General features: G+C 46.1%; 1 protein-coding gene across 6 annotated transcripts in view; it reads right to left on the bottom strand.

Moving 5' to 3' along the window:
* Positions 1–25,576, bottom strand: part of SLC4A4 (solute carrier family 4 member 4) — a 145,973-nt gene that overhangs the window by 65,496 nt on the left and 54,901 nt on the right. For all 6 annotated transcript variants that reach the window (XM_068188167.1, XM_068188168.1, XM_068188170.1 and 3 more), the window contains one exon: positions 19,735–19,914. In XM_068188167.1, the coding sequence (XP_068044268.1) occupies positions 19,735–19,914 (180 nt within the window). The remainder of the gene's footprint in view (positions 1–19,734; positions 19,915–25,576) is intronic.

Below are 25,576 nucleotides of genomic sequence, written 5' to 3' on the forward strand. Positions count from 1 at the left end.
CTAAGGGGAGCCAAAACTGCACTCACCAAATGTGACTCTAAAATAATTTTACTTTTTCCACACTAAGCTACACTGGCCTTTTGAAAGGGAATTTACAGGAATAGCAGGTGTAGAAGCTTTACATTCAAGATCTGGTGCTGGAGTAATGATGATGATCAGCACATTGCTCAGACAGGTAACACCTATGGCTGCTCCCAGAAGAGGAATTCGCAGTTCCTTGGATACCATGAATTTGAAGGATGCCTTGGATTTATCAGAATATTTTTTAGGTCATAAGGAAAAACTGAAGCAGGAGCAAGGATGGATGCACCTACTTGGAATTACATCTAGCATTTATGTTCTGCCCTCCCTGCACAGTCATTTCTTCCATTCCTGAGTCCTGAAGAACTCTGCACTGCCCTGAAAGAAGTCGAATCACTCATGCCTCAAATCCAAACTCTCCATCACATCCATTACTGCACCTCTCGGTTTCAAGATGATCTATTTGCAGTCCCGGCTCCCTTGCAAACATGCACGTCCCGCACAGGTGATTTCCTGACACCCCAAACACCTTCCCCGTAATCTCCGGAGTCACAGTCACGTAACACCAGCAATCATCTGCTTCTCAGCTCTATTAATAGAGCCTCTGCCTGCAGCCAGCGCCAGTCACCAGGGCTGCTCCTGGGTCACGTAACACCGTCCGTGTCTCCTTGGTCTGCAGCGTGCCGTGCCCGTCCTGCCCTGCCAGCACCTGCAGCATCCCAGGAGCACACACAAGGTGTCAGCACCCACCGCTGCCCAAGAGACAACAACCAAGGCTCTCACAGGACAACAGCTTTCCATCCCTGCAAGTGTCCAAGGCCAGGTTGCACCGAGCTTAGAGCTACCTGGTCTAGTGGAAGGTGTCCCTGTCCATGGCAGGGGATGGAACTGGATGGGCTTAAAGTTCACTTCCAGCCCAGGCCATTCTGGGATGATTCTATGAACAGAGAGCACAAACTACATGTTTGATTCCAAAGACTTGAGCAGATCAAACTGCTTAATCCAAACAAGAATCAAAAACTAATAATTTCAGCCCAGACTACACAAATGTGCTAATCCAGTTTTTCACAGTGGCATCTTCTACAGGGCAGAGGGAATATTACTGTTGCTTTACATTATTAAATTATTCAGCTAAATAAAAAATTAAATACTATGTGACAACAGGAGAGGTTGTTTATTTCTTCAGAATTCTCAGCTAAAAGGAAGGGGTGGGAAGATGAGATCTAAGGAGAAGAGGGAACTCAGCTAGCTCATTAGTTCGGATAATGCTCCCTTAATTCCTAAAGGGATTTCATATGGGCAGAAAACCCAAACACCTAGTAGTTGCACCATTACCAAAAAAGACAGCCTTCCCCTTGGATATTTTTAATGGAATTTCAATTTCCATCCACATGGACTTTGAAAAAGATGATCCAAAAGGAAGTCTTCCCCATCTCCAGGTGAATACCAGCATGAACATCTGGCCATCCAATGCACAAAACTCAGGATGCTGGATGCCAGCACATTTTGATGTCAAATTGCACCAGGTATTATAAAGTGTGCCTTGGCTACCAAGAGGGAACAGCAGATTCAGGGCGAAAGAAATACTAATGGCAAATCAAGGAAATCATGACAACGATATTACCAGATTAAATCCATTATTTAAAATAAAGTTCACTACTTGCTGATTCAAAGGAAGCATGATTTCTTGTACTCTATTTTTTTTTCAGGCAAACATGAAGAGCTGATGAAGTGTCTCATGCATTACTTCACCCACTGAGCTGAACTCTCCATAGTGAGGTGCACATTTTCATGACTCCAGGGAAAGGAAAACTATGACCCCAGTGATGAAGGTACACAGCAGTCTGGAAGTGCAAGGCACTGAATCACAGAATCCCCTAGGATGGAAAAGGCCTTTGAGAACTGGAAGCTGCAGTATGGAAAGGAATTCCCCAAGAATGTGTAATACACGAGCCAAGGCACACATGGATCCTGCTCAGCCATTCTGGATTGCCGAACTGTAACTTATTTTTTTGTGTACACACACCAAGAAGGGATTTTTGTATTTCTTCACAAAGGCTTGTCTTAAAGTCTGTTGAACTTGGGAAACAAAAGACAGGAATACTATGTTATGAAATACACAGGTGATTTTCAGGGAAATTAAATTCCCCAACTTCTCCTGCCTTCCAGTTCCAAGTATTCTTTTAAAGCCCTAAGTTAAACCAAGGTGCTGAACAGAGAGATCCATCTCCTCCTTTCCCAATCCTCCACCACAGAGTGCTAGGTAAACTTTGGCCAGGATGCAGCTGAGCAACAGGAACATATGCTCTGAGAATCCCTTTTCCAGCAGCCATCGTGCCCTGCTCTGTCACTACAGTGAAGAAGTTCTGAACAAGGAAAATGAGCTTGTAAGGGGGCTCCCTCTATTGCCGAGCAAGAAACTCCATCAGGTGGAAAAGAAACCCCAGAAGAACCAGGCAAGGACTGTTTGCTACATACTTCCATTAAACACATGAAAGAAAAGAAGATGTAGAAAAAAAGATTGTTTTTCCAGGTGTTCCTCAACTCTGTGGCACCAGATAAGCTATGGAACAGAGAACAGCTCTCTCATATATACCTGATCCCTCAACTACAACCCAAGTTCTTCTGCTTAATTTTGAGATGAAGTCAAATGTCTGCCTACAAAATCACATCGCAGATGAGAACAGTACAATGCAATGATTTAGATAAAATAGCTTTTCTTCAAAAGACTTTTGTTTTTTATTCCCCAAAGAGACAGGAAATTGTGAGCAATAAACCTCAAGGATGTCTTTTCCAAGATTTGAAAGCTGTCCTCCAGTGGAGATTCCCATTCTAAGCACATGCTTTGCATAGCTGAAAGAAAATATGTGACCTTGATAGTAAGCAAAATATTCCTTGCAAAACATTTACTCTTTTCCTTGCTGTGCAAAATCTGTCTGCTCTTCCCAAAGGAAGGACACCAAACCCACATTCCCCAGAGAAACATCACACCAGATTTCATTGGAGGAGGATGTTTTTACAAGTTCAGCACTGACCTTATGTTTCTGAAGCTGTTATCTTCCAAGCAAAGAGCATTTTCCCATCTGCATCACGTGCTGCCTCGGCTGTGAGGGCTTTTCCAGAGCCAGAAGGATGTTCTTCACAGATATCACCACTTCCACATCAAGGGCAGCTGACAGAGCACCAAATATCACCTGACACTGTCCCCCATCCCTAAAAATGTCTCAAGCACTCTTAAAATGTGTATCCAGGGTCTCTCCTCTTATAACCTTAAGCTACAGGAGGAGCAGTGTCCCCATCATAGAACCCCAAAATGGTTTGGGTTGGAAAGGACCTCAAAGTTTATCTCATTCCAATCCCCTGCCATGGGCAGGGACACCTTCCACCATCCCAAGTTGCCCCAAGCTCCATCCAACCTGGCCTTGAACTCTTCCAGGGATGGGGCAGACACAGCTTCTCTGGCAACCTGTGCCAGGGCCTCACTGCCCTAACAGGGAAGAAGCTTTTCCTGCTATACCATCCAAGCCTGCCCTGTCAGCCTGAAGCCATGACGAGCCACCCTGCCAGGAACGAGTCACCAGCGGCAGTGGCTCCTACACACACTGTGTCCGTGTAGAGCTGACCTGGCAAAATCCTGCCTTTGCATTTCCCACAGGCACTGAGTTCAAACACCTGCAAACACCCCACAGCGTCATCGCCGCTTCCAGACACCTCAGACAAGCAGAGACAGCAAGAGGAGCTGCTCACAATAAATGCTATGTGCCTGACCCAGAGAGACCAAAAAGATGTAAAATTCCAGCAGATTTCCTGAGATGGCTGCACAGGCCAGATCACAGATGTCACAAGCTTAGACAGTTGTCACTTCCAAAACTTTCCCCAAGCAACCTCTTTTCCAGATGAAACCTCAGAGGAAATCCAAACCCTTATTTCCAAAAGGCACTGAAGACCAGCAGGCTGCAGCCAAAAAGGAGATCAACTTTCCAAGTCTCAAAAACTCAAAGTGACCCCAAAGTAAATACTGTACTTCTTCATTTCAACAAAATGAGTGACAAGAAATACACATGCTTTTCTAGTCAGTCTCAGCCCCACAATCCCAAAATTACTGTAACACAATCATTCTCAAGAGGCTGAAAATAAAGAGCCACTATCAGCATGTACCAATGGAAGTACCACACTGCATTCCTGCCATCCATGAACACATTAGCTCTCTCCCTCCCAGCCAGCAACCTTCCCTGTAGCTCCCTACATCTGCATATTAATATTATTTTGCCTTTTCTCTCTGTCTTCAAAGGCTTCCAAAGCAGCCACATTCCCTTTTGACAACAGGAATTAACAGGTTTTCCCCCAGAGTATCACACCTTCCATTTCTTTGCCCTGCTCACGCCTGTCCCAAATTCCTTGGCAAAAACAGCTATAAACATGGGAACTTTGATCAATAGGGTTTTTTAGCACACTTATTAGAAGTGTGCAATAACCACTGTGGAGGAGTGAGGCAAATGTCCTGGTATCTTTCCCTTTTTAGAAAAGCCCATAATCACGTGAACGAACAACAAAACTATGAGATTAGTCACAGCACTGCAGCAAAAAGAGCCAAGTCACCAACCTTGGATTAGCTGGAGAGATGCAAAGAATGCAAAGTAAATATTTTCCCATCCCCAAAATAATGTTCAATTGAACTTGAAGGTGATCTATGGTCTTCCAAAGTGTTTGGAATTTGCCACAGAGAAAGAATTAATTGCCTAAAAAAGGTCTGTTTTTAGCACAGAACAGCGGGTTTGGCTAATCTAAGGAAAGTATGCACCAGACAATTTCTGCTGCAAATGATCTATCTCCTCTTATGCAGAAGGGCAAAGAAAAGCTCCTTTGGTTGTTTATAGGTATTATATCCTCTTTGGGAAAGCAAAGGAAAGAAGACATGCCCAGCCTCCTAAATGCTACCAAGTCTCAGTTACAAGCCTACAGCTCCAACTGCTGTGAAGTATGGGATGTCCTGAAAGCCAACCCTTTCCACGGCTGGTACAAGCTGTGAGCTGTAACAGCATGCAAGTAATCTCCAGGACTTGGCTTCTCCATAAAGAATTCATGAGGATAAGGCTTGCTAGAACCTATTTTGCTTTAATGATTGAGGAAGGACATTAGGCAGAAGCTGGGGAACAAGACCTTCTTCGTCCACAAACCGTATAAAGCTGCAGTCTTTTTCAGCTTCTTAATACTGAACCCTCCTATAATTAAGAAGCACCATAAGCATGAAAAACACTGTATTCCACAGGCACAGGCTTTTGGACAAAAATCCTCGTGTTACCATTCTCACATAGGAGAAATGGTATTTTGAGACTGGAAATTAAACCTCAATGCAAAGAAAATGTTTTCTGGAGCAGGACAGACACAACTCTCCAAGGCAGCTCCAGAAAAAAAAGGCGAGCAGGCTGCTGTGACCACCAGCAGCAGCTCTTGACATTTTCCACGTGGGACACGTGTTAGTGCCTGACCTCCCACAACAGGTGGGAAGTCTGTCTCAGTTGTGACTCAAGGAGAAGGTCCACAACTGAATCACTGCTTCCAAAGGGAACTCCAAAGGGAGCTGCTCATCTCCCTAACTCTGACTTGAGAACGATCCCAACCCAAGGGAATGACCCCTTTTTTATGAGCCCATTTTTGCAACAGTTGGGATAAACTATGAAAACACCTGGCAATTCATTTACTGACAGCTGAGCTGGCATTAAGGCAAGTAAAAATAATTGGGAAAATGACAATGGTCCTCCTAAGTACTGCTGGGGGAAGAAAGCTCTTTCCTGTTACTCCACTTCCAAAGGGACAGCAGGATGAGCCACACAGAGCATTCTGGCTGTTTTCCCAAGAAGACTCATCCTCCTGGGATCAGTTTACAGTAAGCTCAGTGAGGGGGACAGCTCTGACTAGAGCCACGCTTTGGGAAAGCCACACAACTCCCAGGTCAGCCCAGACAGTGGGCAGGGAACTGCCAGTCCAGCTCTAGTCCCCTGTGCTCTGATTGTCCCACTTGTGACAAAGAGAACACATACCAGGAATGGTCATCCCAGCACAGCAAAGCAGCTGAAAGCACTCCCTGAAACCTTGCCTGCTCCCAGGTTTCCCCATGCAGCCAGAGCAGCTCCAGTGCTGGTAACTATTTATATCAGCAATCCGCCCGGCACTTCAGCAGATGCTCAGCTTTAAATATGGCTTTAAATCTTCTTGCAAGCAGCCAGGCTAAAAATATGCTTTGGGTTAAATTTGTTCCTGGTGCTGTCCTGGGTCACAGCTCTCGTTCTGCCTGCGCTGTTCCTATAGATAGGTGCTGGCACAAGGCGTCCTGGCAGCCTGTCCCTGTCCCACTGAGGTCCCTCTCATCCTTAGGCCAAAGCAGGACCCAACCCACGGACAAGGTGATGCTGGAATATCCAACAATCAAAAATTGCTCACACTTAACCCCAAATGTGGTTTTGTCTGCAGCTGGAAGCTTCTTATTTATTGCCAAAGCCCTAAGGGAACCCACAAGACAAAGAGCAATCTCATTCCAAAGGCAAACAATTCATTACAAAATACTGCCTGTTTTGCATATACACGCATATGTATTTTAAGCAAATGAGGCAAAAGATTTGGAAATCTTCCCTCTTCACCACTGAATTAAAGTCACATTGACACAGCTGGAACAAAAACCAGACTGGGCTCAGTACAAAGCCCCCAGCACCATTTTTCTGGGCAGATCGCAAGGCATGCTGCCCATCCCTAGGCCTTTATCAGTTTCCTGTTCCCCCCTTCCCATACCCACACATAACATGCATCACTGGAAGCTGCAACACACTGTGAAACCCTTGGGCCAGGCCAAAGGAAAATCTAAATGACTCCAGGATTAGTCTAAATTGGGAATTTAGAGTGCAAGTTTGATATCTGATCTGCACAACAGACAAAATTTAACTCTAAAATAGCACATGTAAATAAATAACTGTAATCAGCATGTTCATGAGGTTCCTGGGCTGCTTCTTTTGCTTCCAACCAGCAAATAGGATTCTACAAGCTGTAACAGTCACTTATCTAAAACAGACCATCCTCAAATAATCCCCATTTCTTGCAGTAGACATGAAACAACTGTTCTGGATGACACTATTTTCCTCTCACTAGGAATGCAGAGTATGCTTCAAGCCCAGTTTTAATGCTAACGCTAGACTAATCCCCCCTGAGAGCTTTAGGTAGGCTTTGCCAAAGGAGCAATTGTTGCCACTAAATACATTTATACTGTTTGATGGTGAGGAGTTTATTCTGCAGAGTGAGCTCCCATTCCCACGATGAAATCCAGGCTGGAATGAAATCACTTGAGTGAACTTCTTTTTTTACTATAGACTCATCCTTCTGAAGTTTCCCATCCTTGGCAATTTACCTTGGAGCACGCTGGGACAAGAAAACCATGATATACAAAGTAGGCAAAAGAAGTCCCACACAGATAAAGGGAAACCCAAATAAGAGCAAGTCCAACAAAACGGGGTCAGGCACGTTCTCTAGGAATACCCACAGTGCAAGGAAGAGTCTGCCCAGCTGAGCAGCCAAGTCAGTACTCTGCCTGGAAGCAAGGAGCAGGCAGCAGCCTTCTCTTCAGTGTCTGGAGCCTGACAGGTTTGCAAGATAGCCAAGAAAGCTTTGCAAGGCCCAAGGACCAAACACCACACATTGGAATTCTTCCACATCCATGAAATTCCTCCCTAGCCTCAAAGCTTCCATTGCTTTCATGGACTTGAAACCAAGCAGTTTCAGGTGACTTCTGTAAGCATATTTCCTCATCAGGATCCCGCTGATCTACCCCCCACCAAACTGCCCCCAAATAACTCCAAAACTTTGTGGATCCATCATTTGCCATGTCCCCCGTTTGTTATTTTCACACAGCCTGCTCCACAGGCAGCATGGTGTGTTTGACTCTGAAATACAACCCACAGGACATGGTTACCACCCTCCTACTGGGACAGTTCTGGCAGACCACATCCAGCCCATGGAATGTGAATGAAGGTACAATGTCCCCACAAGGGGTTTCAGTATGGCCCATCTAGAGCTCTCAGACAGGGAATACACAGGGCCTCATCTCTCTTGCAGAGAGACTCACTCATCTGGACCACAGCCCATGGAATACCTTCCTCTACCTTCTCCCAGTCTGAGCGACACCCATCTCTGCCCAGATTTGGTGCAGGACACTTGCTAAGTGCCTTGATATCTAAATCTTGTGGTTATCTAAATGTTATGGTTTCAGAATATGGTTTCTCTGCCCTCTCTGCACCAAGCACACCAAGTTGCACCACCTCCAGCCAGCTCTTTCTGCCATTCTTCCCTGTGAGTGGTTCTCTTCAGTCTTGTCCTTTTCTCCTGACTGCTGACTTACATCCTAAGAGCTCCTTATGTGACTGAAAGACACCCCCAGGGCCACAGTGCCACCAGTGCTCCCCAGCCAAGGACCTGCGGCCGCAGCCCTGCCAGCTGCTGTCCTCACTCCCTGTGGTGTGCACACAAAGCTGATCCATCTTCAGTGCCATCCATCCCCCCTCAAACCACGCCTGCCGGCTCCCACGGGGCCAGGCACTCCGAGCAGACTCCTGTGGGTGGGGTTCCAAGGCACAATGTCCAGCCGGCTCACAGGGAGCCAGTAAGCTCTTCCCTGTGCTGTGCAAATGGGATTTGACACCTACACTGTCTGCCTCCTTCAACCCCCCAGCTCCCTTCCACTCAGCACTGCTTGCAGCCAGGAAAATGGGCTGGTTCCAAGGAAGCAAAGCATGGATTTGAACTCCTGCATCACTTCAACACGATGGAGCCGGGTTATTACGGAGAGCCTGAAGGTCAAGCCTAGGCAGTGCCAGTGTTAAAGAACTGCCCTCAGAGCAGGAATACAGAGGGTAACTGCTGGAGGTCTCCACAGGTCAGGATGCTCAGAACACCTCTCCTTTCCTGCCAGCCATGCAATTCACAGGCTATTATACACCCTCAGCTCAGAGCTCAACCAAGCACCCCTGGCTCCATCAGATGAACTCAGTTCTCATTACTATATTTAAATATCAAGGTCTCCACTTGGAAGCAAGACTTGAACACATCCCAATACCACATTCAGGCTGGGACTAGTCCATTCCTAGGCTTCCTTACAAAGAGCAGGAAAGGCTTTGCCGATTTATGCATACTTTTATTTCCATGTAACTGCTGAGGCCTACAATACCCTTCCAGGGGTATCCAAACATAAGGAAAAGGCGCCACAAGGGCTCTGCCTTTTCTGAGACATAAATCTATCCATGCAAGTACAAGCACATCTATGCAGAACCACTTACATTTCAGTTAACATCTGCTTTCCTCTTTAGCTTGCAGATGACCAAGTTCTTCCTACACGTAATTTTGATGTGCTTAATACCATTATTTTAAAGTTCACTCAGTGGGTAAGAAATCAGCAAATAAATCCAAGCAATGACTCTCCCCTGCTTGAACAGTTGTTGGATCAGGATTCAAAGCTGAGCAGAATAGCCCACAGCTCTGAAGGATTTTGTTTCAGATATCATACAGATTAGTTTTAACAAATGCACAATTTTTTTTAGGAAATAGCTGACACTAACAAAGTGAAAAGCAAATTATTTTCAATGATCAAGTACTAGAGCAGAGGCTTCTCCTCCCTGTCTTGTTTATTCTTCAGGATTTTGACATGGAAATCTCAATTTCCATTTCCTTTCATGGTGGCCCTTTGGCTGCCAGTCCTTCACATCACAGCTAAAAGAGCCAATTTTGGCTCATCAGGAAGTCAAAGAGATAAAAGTCAGAAGAGATAAAAGAAGGGGCACCTCTTGCCTCTCGATAAGTTGCTGTTTCTTCAAGGCATGAACACATTCACCACACAGCATCTGCTCCAAACTTCAAAGCAAGATCACTAACATCGCTTCCCCAGAAAGAGAAACCCTGGAGTGGGTCCTTGGACTCGACCCACAGCTGCAGCAGAGACAGCCTGAACACAGGCCTTGCCTCAAGGGTATTTGCAAGGGCACATCGAGGCTTGGTGTTCCCGAACCATGACAAATATATTTATTTCAGGGTTCACACTTACACCAAGTCCACGCTGGAGCCATGTCCGTAGGGGTGCAGAGAGAGCCCTCTGCTATCAGCTTAGTATTCTGTATGGAACTGATGGATTTTTCTTCTTTTTGAACACTCCCATGTGGTCATTCTAGCCTGCTAGCACTAGAGTACAGCAGGTTTTTGGCCTCAAGATTTCTGGTTCCCCCTCCAAATGTTCCCTAATCATCTAATTCCCTAACAGCTTCCCCATGCAATCAAAATCACCCGCATTGTCATTGTGCCAGCTCAGTCTGGAGGAGAAGATAAATTGGGGGAGCCAAGTGAAAAGGAAAGGGCTCAGGAAGTACTGGTATCAGGGAGAAGGGAGCAGCCCTGTGCTTCCACAGACAGCCCTGCACTACTCTCCACCACTCTGCTGAAATGTCAGTCGATTCCACTCACTAGATCAGCAGCATCTGCTGCCATCCCAGCGCTGCCATCTGTGCACTCATTTCCCAAACCCACAATCCCAGCTGGAGGTTAGTAGGTCATGGACATAATTCTCTGCCCCTCCTGGGATGAGAGGAGACTCGGTTCCAAGCTGCAGGAAGCACTGAGAGCCCCCCTGTTACCCATCTTGACCCTCTAAGCCCTCTCCTGCCCCTCCCAGAGCGGCCAAATGCCCCTTTTCCAAGGGCAGAAGCAACAAGTGACTGGCAAACTTAACCTAGGTCTGCTGATGGGCAATTTACTGGTGAAAGAATAATAATAAAAAAAGGACACCAGCTTCAAAGAACAGCTAGACCAAGGATGAAATCTGAAATGGTCCCAACAGGAGAAGTTCAGTGAGGTTCACAAGAGGCAACTGAAAACACAAAGAAGGGTTCAGAGAAGAAAATCCAGGTGCTGGTTATACTGACAGTAAAAGATAAACCCTTGTTTACATATAGAGAAATGCAGAGCTTTAGGATGGCTTGCTCCCACACTGTCCAACAGATTTACATGGAGTTTAGTCCAAAAAGGGCAGCTTTGCAGTGCCAACCATCATATCCCCAATTCAGCCCTTCTCAGCTGGAGAAACAGCTCTGGCTTCAAATCAAAATGTTTCTAAAAGAGATTTTTTCCCCACATGGTAAATTCCTTAGACTTTTCTGTCCCTTAGCAGTTTCACGTGAACACAGGGAACAGAATTAGGCAAAGCATTAAGGTGGCTTAGGTAATTATAGTGGCACATGCTATCATCAGTTCAAGACACAAGATTAACACAGCAAGCTCCAGTTAAAGCAGGTCTTCCCCATACTAGGAAAGAAAGCAGCCTCTTTTTTGCTCTGTCTAAAACATAAACAGCCTACCCTGACAAAGTGGGAATAAAGGCCCCATAAAATCTTCCCAAAGGCATCTCTGCTGGTACTGAAACACAGAGGAAGTTTCAAGCTGAAGCTGAAGAACCACTTTCAATCAACCAAGTAGACAGTTATACACCCTGTGGCTTAAACTATCATGTGAAGGTTATATTGAATTATTTTCTTCTACATCTGCATGACTAATTGTGTCCCCTTGGGCCAAGGGAGATTTCTAAGAGAATTGCCTGGTCAGGAAAAAAGCAGCAAAGACCATTCTCAGTTAAGGAAGGCTTAGTCATAGATCTAAGAAAACATGCAGTTAATTGAGGCAGAAGTGACCAATAAATGAAAATACTGTGTCCCTTCAACCTACCCCAAAACCAAAGGATTTTGAGAGTGAACTTGCTTTGCAGGACATTCTCTCTGTTTTGCCCAGACCCAATTTGTCAAATAACTCTTGCTATTTTACCCCAAACTTTGCCACAATTAATTTAATATTAACCAGCTGGAGTTTAGGAATTTAACTCCTCTCCCAAGGAGAGGTTACAGCTATAGAAAAATCTTAAACTTTGACTCACCCCAAAACTATTTCTATCAGTTCTTCAAATTGTAGAGAAAACTTAGAGGTGTGGCAGGAGGGCGGCAGCATTCGGGTGTGAAAACCCAAAGGGCAGCAGGAAGTGTTTGTACTTCTTATTCAAATTCATTTTTTTTATTTCAGGGCTGTGGATCTTGATCACTTCAAGTTGACAACAACCTAAGTGGAGTTGCTCAACAGCACCGCTGTCTATATTGGTGTCCCTGCCATGGCAACTGCTGTGGCTGTTTTTTAAGGATGGAAAGAGTGGAGGCAGGTTTTAAAAGCTCCCTGAAGAGCTGGCACTGTGCCTTTAAATGCACTGCCCCCAGGAATAATCCTCACCAAAAGCCCTTTATCATTTTATCATTTCTCAATTTCATTCCCCCTTCCTCCCCGAGAGGCTGCTCCTTTCAGACATAACCAGACATCTCTGAAGAATTCAGACCAGAACAATTTCATCCTGGTTTCTGCACATGTGGAAAATACTCCCCCCTCTACAGCCACAATATTCCATGCCCAGGCGCTTGGGACAGTTTCACATGGCACATGAGAACAGACTCCCTTTCACTCCCCAGCACCACTCTGACATCACGGTCCAGGAACACTGAAATCCTAGGAATACAAGACTCTCTAGATTCTACATGACACCTGAGGCACCCACCAGCCTCGCTGCAGCTGGAGGTGACTGACAAACACTGAGTGACACAAGCGCTATAGGAACACAGTACACAAGGAACAAGTCAAGCCGGAGAAGGGAATTTCAGCCTACACTACTGATTTCTTTTGAGGAACCACGCACGATGGCAAACATAGGGCTGGGCTGGCTTATGTGGCTGAACAGCCCCTTCCAAAGAGCATCTGGTGGCACTTCAGAGGCTGGGGAAGGACAATGAGACAAAGACAAAACATAGAGAGTGGGGAACACTGCTGCATTAGGGTGAGATGCATTTTCACTTGCACGAGGCCCCTGACATAGCTATCCCTCTGAAGACTCCCAACACCAGGAGTAGCTCCCAGGAGTAGCCAAAGGGCAGCTGGTAGCAGGGGGAAGTGCAGATGCCACGTGACACCTCTGAGCACATCTGTACACGTGGGCTTCTGTCGCGGCATATGCTGCAGCATATGCCGCAGTTCAGACGGCCACAATACGCAGACTGTCACCATACAATTGCAGAGAGCTTCAGCCCATCCACAGAGTAACACCACTTCAGAAGGCTGCAAGCATCTGTCCTTCTTGTTCTTTAGCCCAACCTTTTATACCCTCATGGTTCGTGCATCACACCTGTGTGCCCTCTGGTCCCTTTGGTGATTGGGCAGCACACCTGGGCACTTCTTGTCTCCTTACCTTCAATGCTGCTCACCTGCTTGTCACAGCTGTAGCCAGTTGGGGATGAGGCTCGGCCGCAGCCCCACTCCCAGGTTCACAAACTGTGTGCCTACAGGCTTTCTACAGGTACCTGAGCCATGCCCAAATTTAATCAGTCAGTGCACTAACTCATCCTGGAACAACTGCTCCTGTTCCCCATCCTTCACTCTGAAAAACAACTTCAGAAATTACCCTGAAGAGAAAAATCCCAACTCTCAGACTTCGAAGCTGGAAAAGAATAAATCCCCTGTACCTGAGGCACTCGGCATTTGTCTTAACAACCAGATTACTTGCTGGTTCTGTGTTTGGGAGCCTCAGGGCACACCTAAGGAGGGAGGAAGTTTAGCTCTATCTTTTATCACACCCACCAGAAATCTGGACTTTGCAAGAGAATAAAAAAATACAAACCTGACCTCCTTTCTAAGCTGTCATGTGCAGGGAATGAAAGTTCCATACTCTATATTCTGTATTTATCTAAGGGAGATGGACGTTCAGTGTAAGGGAAGTGCAAAGTGTTTTAAACAAACAGAAGTGCTTGTAACAAGCCCTGATGTGATTGGCACATGCACAAGTCAAAGTAAAAAAGAAAAAAAATCTCACAAGTTTAGGCAAGGGTTGTTGCAAAAACAGCATTTTCTTTAATTAGCTGTCCGAGTGAAAGCCTGTACTCTTGCCAAGAAGAAAAGGAAAGCCTTTGCCTAGGGTGATAGGTCACATCTAGACCCAACCTCCTATCAGCATGTCCCTTCATCCTGCCCAAGTGCCTCAGTGGGAGGTGGGGGGCTTTGCAGTGAGGCCACAGGAACAAGAAAAATGCCATCCTGACCCTCTCCTGGGAAAAGAGCTGGAGTAAGAGGTGAAGGCAGCTGGGCTTAGCTGGTGCTGGAAGCACCCCGTCCAACACGAGTCTCTTCTCTGTCACTCCCACACCTCAAGAAGTCCTAACTGCCACCACCGGCATCCTCATGGCTTCACACTGCCACAGGACAGGGTTAGATTAGATATCAGGGAGAAATTCTTCCCTGTGAGGGTGGTGAGGCCCTGACACAGGTGCCCAGAGACACTGCAGACACCCAGCCCCTGGAAGTGGTTGAAGGCCAGGCTGGACAGGGCTTGGAGCAACCTGGGTAATGAAAGGTGTCCCTGCTCATGGTAGGGGCTAGAGGTGGGTTTGAGGTCCCTTCCAACACAAATCGCTCTGAGCCCATGGCTCTCAGGCCCCTGCCCATCGTGGAAACAGGGTGGGCCGCAGGCAGCCAGACACCAATCCCAAGATCAGGAGTCTCTGCCGCCGTTATGCAAGCCCTCCTCGGCAGGGTGGGAACGACCGACCGCACCGAGGGCTGTGTCAGCACCTCCTCACCTGCCCTGCCCACAGCCTGCCTGCCCCAAGCACCTTCCCATGCCCTTTCCCATGGACACAGCCAGCTGCACCCTGCCAGCCGCTCCGACAGGCCCCCAGCTACGCAGAGGGCACGTCTGCAAGCCAAGCAGTTCTGTGTTTAATTAGTTCTGTGTTTAATTCACCTCTGCACTTCCACTACAGTGGACCTAAGCATGCTCCCTGCACTACTGGAGGGGCAGAAGGAGGCCTGTTTCAACTGACCCCAGCACCTGGGACCAGTCCAGAGCCTGCCGTGCAGTTCTTGAAGACCAAAACAGCAAAATTCCCTTCTACTTACGGCAAAGTCTCCCCGACCACTTTCCCTATGTAAAATGCCAATACAAAAACAATTAAGCTTTGGCCATCCTGCCTGGTATTTCTCAACTACTGTCAGTGCCCTCACTGTGGTGAGCTGAGGATAAAAGCTTTTGGAAAATCCCACCCCATGTCTTGAAAAGTCAGGAAAGAAACTGGATGGCTGAAAAATCCAGTAACACAAACAGAAAGAGAACTCTAGGCACAGCCCTGACTGTGCTGCATCTGCTCTAAGTAGGTCCATTTATTTCCATCCTGTAAGCTCTCTCCTGCTATTTATAGCACGTGGCTTAATGAACTTTCAAGGTAGACACCAAGCTTGAGCATTCCTAAAGAGATGTCTAAATATTTTTGTTGAATTTATTTGATCTTTTTATGAATGGACCGTTCCAGTCAGACTGGCAATCCTCACTGGAAATCACAGAATCACAGAATGGTTTAGATTGGAAGGAACCTTAAAGATCTGCTCATTCCAACCCCCTGGGGCAGGGACACCTTCTACTACCCCAGGTTGCTCCAAGCCCTGTCCAATCTGGCCTTGAACACTTCCAGGGATGAGGTATACACCACTTCTTTGGGCAACCTATCAAATGGGACATTGTCCACAATAAACTCTTTCCGCAACGCAGGCACTCCAAGTTGGGAAGAAGGACCAGAAGTTTACCTGCTTCCAGTGCAAATCTGATCCATCCAACTAAAACCTCACCTTTAGTGGGAGAGATGCACTCCATGTGGAATGGCAGCACAAGCCTCAAACTGCACCTTAATGGAATGACTCCCTGCAAACAGGAGAAGTGCTCCTCCAAACCCACAATCTGAGGGCTCAAGAGAGGATTTTTACTAAAACCCTTAAGAACTATTGCTGGTGGGTGCAAGAGGAATTTTCTGAGCCAACTGGAAACTTCTAAAACTCTGTTATATCATCCCTCCCCGCTCTTTTTATATGGGTCCTCTTGTCCCTGCTTTTAGGTATTCCAAAATTTAGATTCTGCAGTTATATTTATGAACATGGCAACATTCTGACACCTCGCAAAAATCAGGTTTTACTCTCTTCAGGGCTGCAAGCACTAAGAGAATTCTATTCTTGACAGTAAGAATTTGTCACTCCCACAAGTGGTTTTAAAAAGTCAGTAAAGTATTGCAGCACCTGGGTTTGAGCCAGGGAGGTGAGCCAAAGTGACTTGGAGGGCGACCAGACAATGAGAAAAAAACCCTTCTCAGATCAAGTAGAGACGCATTTCCTCATGGGAAAATCTCTGCACACCAGTAATACAGAATGAGGAAGAGGGAAATGGAGAAACTTCATCTGCCTTCCTTGTTCCTCCCTTGTCTCATCCCTTGCAAGTAGCAGCAAACTACACCATCCTCTTTGTGCTGACACAAGCACCAGCTGACCTGATGAGGCTGAGCCTAAAAAGCATTTCCTCCTGACTGGCCCTAAATGGAAACCAAGGCTAGACTGGTTAAAGGAGGTGCTTTTAGACAAGAGGTGCTGGGATGTTTCACCTGGAAGAGGGATTTGTCATCGTCTGCAGTCCTGCCTGAGAACCAGGGTGTGAACGCCAAAGTTCCCGGAGAGCAGAGACAGCCCCGCAGGCCTGGAATGTCCTGAAAGGGCTTTGCAGAGGGAACATTGCCTTCCTGCCTCCTCCTCAGTCTGTCAAAGTATCCCTGTCTGGATTTGTGAAGGAGGCATGGTTCCCAACCAGTAATTTCCTTAGGATAAAACGTATCTGTACACGTTCCATCTGCCCAGCTCTCTCCAGATGGGAGAGCTGAAGGTTGTCTATAACTACCAGAGTTTGGCTTGTTTGGCTCAGCTGGACACAGACTAAGAAAAAAATGAGGACTGACATTTCCAGACTGCACCAATTCCCAAACACAGAGGCACAGCTAGACTGGTTTGGAACTGGAACAAAACTTTTCTAGGGAAGATTTGCATTTCTGGACCTGTTTATTCTCTTGCTGGTATCAGTGGACATGTTCCATCAGGTTCGGTTGCTGTGAGCAGCTTGACCCAGTCAGTCAAACCCAGACTTGGTCCAAGTTTAATTGCAGAGTTTTCATCCAAGAAGCTGAGAAATCATTTTCAGGTAAGATACTGAAGCTTAGGCTCGTGGTCCTTAGGGACAGATCAAGAATTCCAAGTGAAGTACCAAATCACAACTGGCTTAAGCTTTCTACTCAGGGAAAACAAAGGTCTCGATATACAGGACAATCAAGTTGTTCCCTGAACTTCTACAAATTATTTTAACAACTACATTATTAAAGATTCTGCAAATTAAGCTCTGTATACTTGTCCTTGTATCTTGTAAGAAGATAAACTAAATCACCAGTTATATACCCAAGCTGAACTGACCGTGTCTAATACTGGCCAAGATAATAATTGCAAAAATCAACAAAAATCCTGTATAAATTCAGGATTTCTTAAAATGAGATATGTTGGACCAAAAATCACAGTGTTTGAGATTTCTTCATGTCAGATCAGATTTTGCTTGTTTTCAACCACACATATTTCAGCTTCTGATATTCCACACTCTCTACTGACTGCTTTAAATATAGGTAATACAGTTCATTTCAGCTTTCTCCCAGTTCCATTAAAGTTGCTGGGCAATATTTCCCAGATCCTTATTTCTAATATTCTTTTGAAACTGAGGCATCCACCCCTCAGTCAATGCCTATTATGGGATGAAGATTAAAAACCCAGGGTTCTAACTGAGGCTTCTTGCCAGGATTGCCAGCACTGGACACCAGCCTAAGCTGGTACCTGCTGCCTGGAGAGAAATGGGCTTCTGTCGGACACACTTGTGTGACACAGCTGGTGGAGAGAAAACAAAGGCATCTCAGAGAGCAAAAGAAAGGGAGGGAAACACAAAATTCAGGTCAGCTCTGACGACAAGAGTTCCAGGAGAGGAAAAAACCCAGGGATATGAGGTAACTTGTAATTCAAGACAGTAATCTGAACTACCCCTCTCCTTTACAGAGCTCCAAGCTACATGAGCCAGCTCGTAAAAAGATCTGGCCACCAGCACGAAACAGCAGGTCCCTGCAAGGACCTGGAAAAGTATCCGGATACCTGAGATGGTGAACAACAGAGAAAAGGGCCCAGGGATGGGGTATGAATGCTACTGCATGGGACACCTGGAATATTTATGTGATTCCACTCCAAAAATCTGCAGTGCAAACAGGTCAGGGTGGAAAAGCTTATGGGAAAACTGCAGATGGAAAGGGATGGTAAGACTGCATATTCTTACCTGCAGGTGTAAGTGCAGGTAAGAACGTAGCACTGCATAGAAACAACAGAGGAGAAAAAACACCACAAACCCCTCCTCAAATGACACAGACACAATGATGGGCAAAATGAAAGGCAGGTCATGAAAACGTGATGGAAGAAATGGGTTTTCAAGCATAGGCACACTTAGCCCATGCAAACAATTCCCCTAGGATAGGATACATTCAGAAGTGAAAAAGGAATTTCTACAGGCCTGCTTACCTGCATGCTAAAGAACAGAGGTGTAAACATAAAAATTAAGCTTAAAACATCTGAGTTTAAAACATTTTGAGATGGGTAATTACGTCTTTTGGTATAAAACCAACTCTTGGTTTCTGAGCATTGACAAAAAACCTTTTTCGGAACAACCAGGGAACAAGAGCTGAGAAAAGCAAATGGAATCTGTGACTTGCCTTCCTTTCCAGGTGCTGTTCTCTGAAGATGGTAACCAGGCTAAAGACATGACTGATCTGTCCCATTTTACTGTCTCTATCTACAGCTACTACCCAGCAACAGGACTTCAAAATGAGAAATGAATGTATTTCTTCGATCCAAGATGCAGTTGTGTGGATCTCTCACACAGGAAGCATTTTTCCACTTACAAATGAAGCTCCAGCCATCTGGAATTAGCCTCAGTAATCTGAGCTTTATCACATGCTGGGCTGCTCTGCTATACTCAACCCCATCAGCCTTCCCATCTCCCCCCTGCTCCTACCAAAGCAGCCATCTCCCAGATTTCAGGACAAGCTTGTGGCCAACAGAGAATACAGCAAGTGGAATGCAACCCTGTGACAGTCTCTGCACAGTAATGGCACTAGCTAAAGGTCTCTGTCCTCTGCTTAACAATTCTGGTGGGAATAGAGGCACAGGGCATCCAAAGCAGACCTCACCTGCCTGTCAATATTTAGATATCCAATCTCTACAGATACTCAAACATACAGCAAAGTTCCATTTGAGCCTTCTTTTTGTTTCCAAAACCTAAAACTGGTTAATTACTAAAGGGAAAAAAGCTGTTAGCACTGCAAGTTAGTGACACATGAGGCCGAAACCATGGGGTACTGGAATTCCAGAGTGCGTGCATGTCCCAGAGCCAGGGCAGAAGCTGCAATAGATCTACCCAGGCACTACTCAGTCTTTGCCCTTGCTTGCTATCTCTTTACACAGAGTGTCAAATTGCTTTTTAAACATTCGGCCTGCTCCTGCCTGCCATCCCTCAAGGGCCAACTCAGGTGATACAGAGGGATGAAATGTCTGCTCCAGCCCGTGCCTTTTCCAATCCACAGAGCTATTCCACAGCAGCTGGCTAAGACCACTCCAACCCTGCAACGTGAGACCATTATTTTTGTGGATCAAGTTTCGTCCTCCGTGAGCAGATCCCTAGACAACAGAACATTGTAATGACTGACAACTGGAACCAGTACTCACTAAGTGGTTTGAGGATGCTGCTGCTTGTCTCATCAGTGTTTTCTACATCTGATTTGTCCGAGTAGTTTTCTGAGATTTTCTCCTTTTCTTTCTTTTCTTTGTGCCCAGGTCTTCTTCTGTGACGCCTCCTCCGCCTGTAGCTCTTCGGCACATGGACCCCGATGTAAATCGTGTGGTGACCTGGGGAACACAAGCACATCAATATTAACTTCAGCACTCTGCAGTTTGGGCACCACAGGCCAGCACAGCTCATGCTGTAATTATTTGAATCCCAAAATGGTTTGGGTTGGAAGGGACCTTGAAGCTCATCTCATTCCAAAACCCTGCCATGGGCAGGGACACCTTCCACTAGCCAAGGGTGCCCCAAGCCCCATCCAACGTGGCCTTGGACACTTCCAGAGATGGGGCAGCCACAGCTTCTCTGGGCAATCTGTGCCAGGGCCTCGCCGCCCTCACAGGGAAGAATTTCTTCCATATATCTAACCTAAACTTCCCCTCTTTCAGTTTGAACTCATTAGTCTTTATCCTATCCCTGTTCCACTCCAGAAGGCAAATGAACTATCCCTCTTTGCTGGCCTAACGTTAATTAGTCCTGTTTTTCTTGTCTCCAGATGTGAGCTTGGAGCTCTGTAGCTACCATTTGGAGAAGTATTTTAATCCCATCACTTCTGAGAGCACATGCCAGTGCAGACTCGGATAACTGTTGTCCTTGTGACTCATTTAAATACAAAAATAAACCCCATAGAAGGCCATCATACTAATTTTGTAATATCGATCAGAGTGCTTTTCCAACACATTCTACACTAATTTTTCCATTTGTTTTACCAAATACACTGGCTGAACTTAACAACTACCTCATGCCAAGAGATTCAGTTTAATTGAAGAGCTTAGACCAACAAAATCTACATCACTTGACTGTGTAGTCCATTGTTTAACAAGAGTCAAAGTACCATTAGGTACCTTACGCAGGTGCCACTATAGAGGTCCCATGCTCTAAGTACCATTAGGGTGTTATTATAACACAGCAGAGGAGTAAGGACTACTCACACAAGTTCCTATCAACTCCTACTTGACACTTTCCAAAATAAAAATTAACGAGTAACAGAAGAAGTGCCAAATTTCATGTGTTGGCTTGTAAATCCCAAGGATGCCCTTACACTGAGACCGGGATTTCAAACTAAAGCACTTCAACCACATTTGCTAATGATTGTGCCTATTTGTGTCTGATAAAAATGTTTTCTTTTCAAGGCTTTCTGCACTTCTGCCAGCTCGGGATGAATATCCTGTGCTTACAGAAAGCACTTACATGTCATCTTCTCTGCCCAGATCATTCAGACATCTCACTGTAAGCTATAAAAGCAGCTCTTACAAAAGTAACTCCTGAGCTGGATTCTGTACTTTGGACCAAGTTTGGTTTCCCTGTTTCTATCCCAGAGTGGTCAAATCAGATGAACAGATTGCGTAAACAATTAATGTGAATGAATGACCCACTAACTAAACATGTGTCTCTAATTCCTCCTTATGATAAATCCAGTCTTGGCGACTGAACAACTGAAAATTCAGGGACAAAATACTCAATTTCTGTAACTAATTGATTTGCCAGTGAAAAACAACCCTGCATTTGCCATTTCAAATTCCACACACTCCTGAGGCCAGCTGTGAGGCCTTTATTTTGTGTGTTTCAAGCTTTATTTTGCACGTTTGCTCATCTTGTTCCAGCCCCTGACATGGGCAGGGACACCTTCCAGTGCACCAGTTTGCTTCAAGCTCCAGCCAACCTGGCCTCGGACACTTCCAGAGATGGAAGAAAGAGGATTCTGGAGCTGAGCAGGGTTCAAACTCAGGCAGTGGAACAGTGACAGAACAGGGTCCTGTGTCTGCTGCCTCTTGTCAGAATCGCCATCTCCAAGGAAAGGGATCACACTGCAGAGGAAAAGGGCAGAGCCACAGAGACATCTGTAGCAAGACCTCCCAGACTGACACGTGAAGATCCAGTTTAGCTCTTGCGTGCCAAAGGAAACCCAGAAAGCTCTTCCAGCAACTGGAAACATCAGCTTTAAGGTGGCAGATGGCCTGAGCACCGCACAGGGACAGGGAAGGGGAGATCTTATCTGAGCACAAGCAGGAGCTGGAGGGTGGGGGTGACCGCAGACAGACAGGGCAGTGGTAGCCCTTCCCAAGGGATTCTCACAGCCAAAACTCTATTCAAAAACCTGATGCAAAAGGTATCTTTATTAAACAACATTCCCCTATGAATCACTTGAATTCTGTGGTCAGCTTGATAATAGAAACACATCATAGTGAGCCTGTAGTCTTAATACTTTAATATGCTGCCAACAGAACTGGACAATCTCTTTAATCTTTGGACCACGTGTGCACAGCACAGATTTTGGTAATATGAAACTCACATGTATATATGCAGGCAAGCATTTGCATTACTTTGTTGCTTTCGCCTAGTCTGAAGGCAGAGACTTATTTAGTGTTCCTTGCTGTGCCCCTACCCCCACTCCCCCGACTGTTCAGGGAGGCCAAGACATTTTCCTTCTCCATGTACTTGAAGTGCTTGGCATCTGTTTATATTGTTCCAAATGCTGAGATAATCTTCTAGGCTCCCTTCCCAAAGCGCCTGGGAGGAAACAATTGACACATACTCTCAATGCTCTGGGCTCCTGGGACATTTCCGACTCACCGGGGGAAGCCAGCCTTTCCCATGAGAACCACTGCCTGAGAAACGCAACATGACACAAAGGCACCACAAGGATCCCACAGCCTGGGGACGACGGGAAGCACGGAGCTGAGCGCTCAACTTCGGGTAACCAACCCTGTTCTCTTGCACACCCAGCACAGCTCCTCCTGGGGGGCTGCTCCCATGGCCCTCCTCGCTCTCCCCAGGACATCCATGATCCCCTGGGTCCTCATTACACCAGTGTCTGTTTCACAACGCTCAAACCCCACCCGTATAATGCACATGCAGAGCTGCAGGTCCCGGTGGCACCTGTTCTCTTCGAAGTGACACTGGGGCTTCTTTGGACTTACAGTGACTGTAGCTGAAGTCTTTGACTTTTGTGACCACAGAGAATGTTTACTGTGCCCCAAGTTCACAACAAAATTGTTTAATCTGATTATTAATAAAACAAAAGGCAGTCATCATCAGGGAGGTTCTCCTGGAAAAACTCAGTTGAAACCACACCTTTTGCTTTACTAAGAGCTAGTAAATAAGAGTAGCTCATGATTCAGCACCCAGATTTGGAGTTTGGGCATAGGAAACTCCCTGAATCAGTTTTACTGATGAAAACCCACTTGTGTATCACCCAGCTGTGAAATGCAGCATGGTTGTGAAACCCAGCTGGTTCTGTGAAATGCAGCATTCCCTCCCTGCCTGCAGGAATATCTGCTCATCATCATCAAGGCTAGATTGGACAGGGCTTGGAGCAACTCGGCCTAGTGGAAGGTGTCCTTGCCCATGGCAGAGGGATGGAATAAGATATCCTCAAGGTCCCTTCCAACCACAACCATTCTGAGAGACCACTTTATTATGATCCTCTCCATTTTTTTTAAGCACTAGCTCTTTTTAAAAGAGGGTACTAAGGGAATGGTTTCTGCTCAGCAAAATGAAAACTCAGTCACTTGGAGACAGGAGATGAAAGTTATAGGATCAAAGGATAAAGTCTGCCTGCTGCATCTAAGAAAGAATCATTTCCACATGACTGGATTCTTGAGACTCAGTGTGGTAAGACCAGCCCATAAAGAACCTCACACCAGCACCTTAATAAAAAACAAGATCAAAATCTAATATTAAAAATGTACAAAGGACTGAAAATAAGCTGAGCATTAGCAGTTTTTACCCAGCCTTTGTTTATCCCTTTAAAGACTCCTTTGCAAAGAACAGGGAGAGTCACATTAAACCTGATCAGATTGCAACAGACCCATGTGATTACAGTTGGCCACAAAGCCAAAATCTTCCCCACCAGCTATGGCCAAATATTTTGGGCCACCTGAAAAATGGGCTTTGCTCAGGATGCCCCAGCCATGTCATTCAGAGGCTTATGGCATGGGGTTAGAATGTGATGACCTTTAAGGTCTCTTCCAACCCAAACCATGCTGTGATTCCATGAAAGGTGGGACCTTCTCAGCCCATTTTCACAGCCCAGCCATCAGTCTACTCCCAGGTGGCATGGAAAGCCTCAGGTAGCACCCCCCATCTAACATCTAGAGATCTGCTCTGCAGTCACACCAGAGGGGCCACGTGCTTCGTCAGCAGAAGATGGCACGGCTTTGTGGCCAAGGAGGTGTCAGCACACAGGCAAGCCCACAGAGAGAGGTGGCGCCAGCCAGGACACGGCCAGGATCACAGCCAGGTCAGTGCACTTTAGAGCACCTGCTTTTCCAACCTAGGGTTGGTGGCAAAAGGTGCTTCTCATTTTGTGTGAGAATCTAAGAAAATTAACAATATAAAAAAAGCCCACGGCTCAGGACAAATAAATCAGGGGGATGATCCATTTTAAAGGGAGACACTAAAAGTAGCACTAAGGAAGTCCCAAACTAAGCCCTGCTTAGTTTCAAATCAGCTCAAGAAGTAAGAACAAAAGGCCACGCCGTCACATGCCAGGTGCCTTTAGCTCTACCTGGCTATAGAAGGGTTTGCAGGTGCTGGCAGCAGCAGAGGGGCAGGACCTGCATCTCAAACAGCTCCACCTTCTAGGCCACAAGCTGTTTTGCACTCCCAGGATGGGATGCACAGCCAGCAGGACACCCCACACCGGAGAACTGTTCACACCAGCTGTGGAAGAATCAAGGAACACAAGGACCTACCCTAGCACTGTGCAATAGACACGTGCTACTCCCTTTCATGCACATGGACAGAGACACTGAGTCTCCAGGAAAACCAAACCATCATCAGTCCTCTAGACAGGCTGCCCAGGCACAGTCCCAGGCTCACCCACCAGTTCCCACAGGGTTTTCAATACATGCTGGTTTTCAAGTGACCAATTTTCCATGGAAGTAAAAATCCAACAGTCAGGGAAATGGCAGAAGGATTCAGAGCACTTTGTGGAAATCTGACCAAAATGACTGCACGAGTTGGAGACAGATCAGATCCAAATCCCTTCTCCTATAAAGAACACTAGTATGCAATTAACCAAGTCTTCTGTGCTGTGGCAGTTTGCCAAGGAAAATGGTCAGCATGAATCCATCAGGTGATGGGAACAACAACCATAAGCTGAGTAGCAGGTTCACAGACCTGTGATAAATGCCTCCTGATAAATGTCATCAGGAGATGAGCCTGCCATGGGGGAGAGACAGAAAAGGGCAGAGGCTTCAGGAGAGACAATCCTGAGCTACTATGCCACAGAAAAAGGAAAGAAGAAGGAACAAGATTAGAAACATGAGGGATCTCTTTCAGTCTGCCAGCTCCAACAGAAGAACCCCAGATTCATGGCTAAGATTCAAGTGATGTTCACCATCAGCAAGGAAGACGCAGTTCCTTAACCAAACAGAACTTGTGCAAAGATAATTTCATATATTTGCATTACTTCATCACTTAACATGCAGTCATTCACTGAAATGCCAATGAGGGTCAGGGAATGAGTTGTGCAGGGGAAGACAGTGTGGAAATTAGAGACCTTTTTCTCTTCTTCTGTAACATCAGGCTTCTAGCACTTCAATATCTTCAAAAAGTCAGCATGGGATGTAAAGCATTCCCATGAAACAAAGCTATAGCTAGACAGAAGGGAAATCTACCTAGCCATTTGCCTAAAGCTTGCACTCCTCTGTTCCAAACGGATGATCCATGACCCAGACTGGACCTGCCAGATTCCTAACAAGATTCAGAGGCCACTCCAGC

The sequence above is a fragment of the Anomalospiza imberbis genome, chromosome 4 (assembly GCF_031753505.1).
Source record: "Anomalospiza imberbis isolate Cuckoo-Finch-1a 21T00152 chromosome 4, ASM3175350v1, whole genome shotgun sequence".
NCBI lineage: Eukaryota > Metazoa > Chordata > Aves > Passeriformes > Viduidae > Anomalospiza > Anomalospiza imberbis.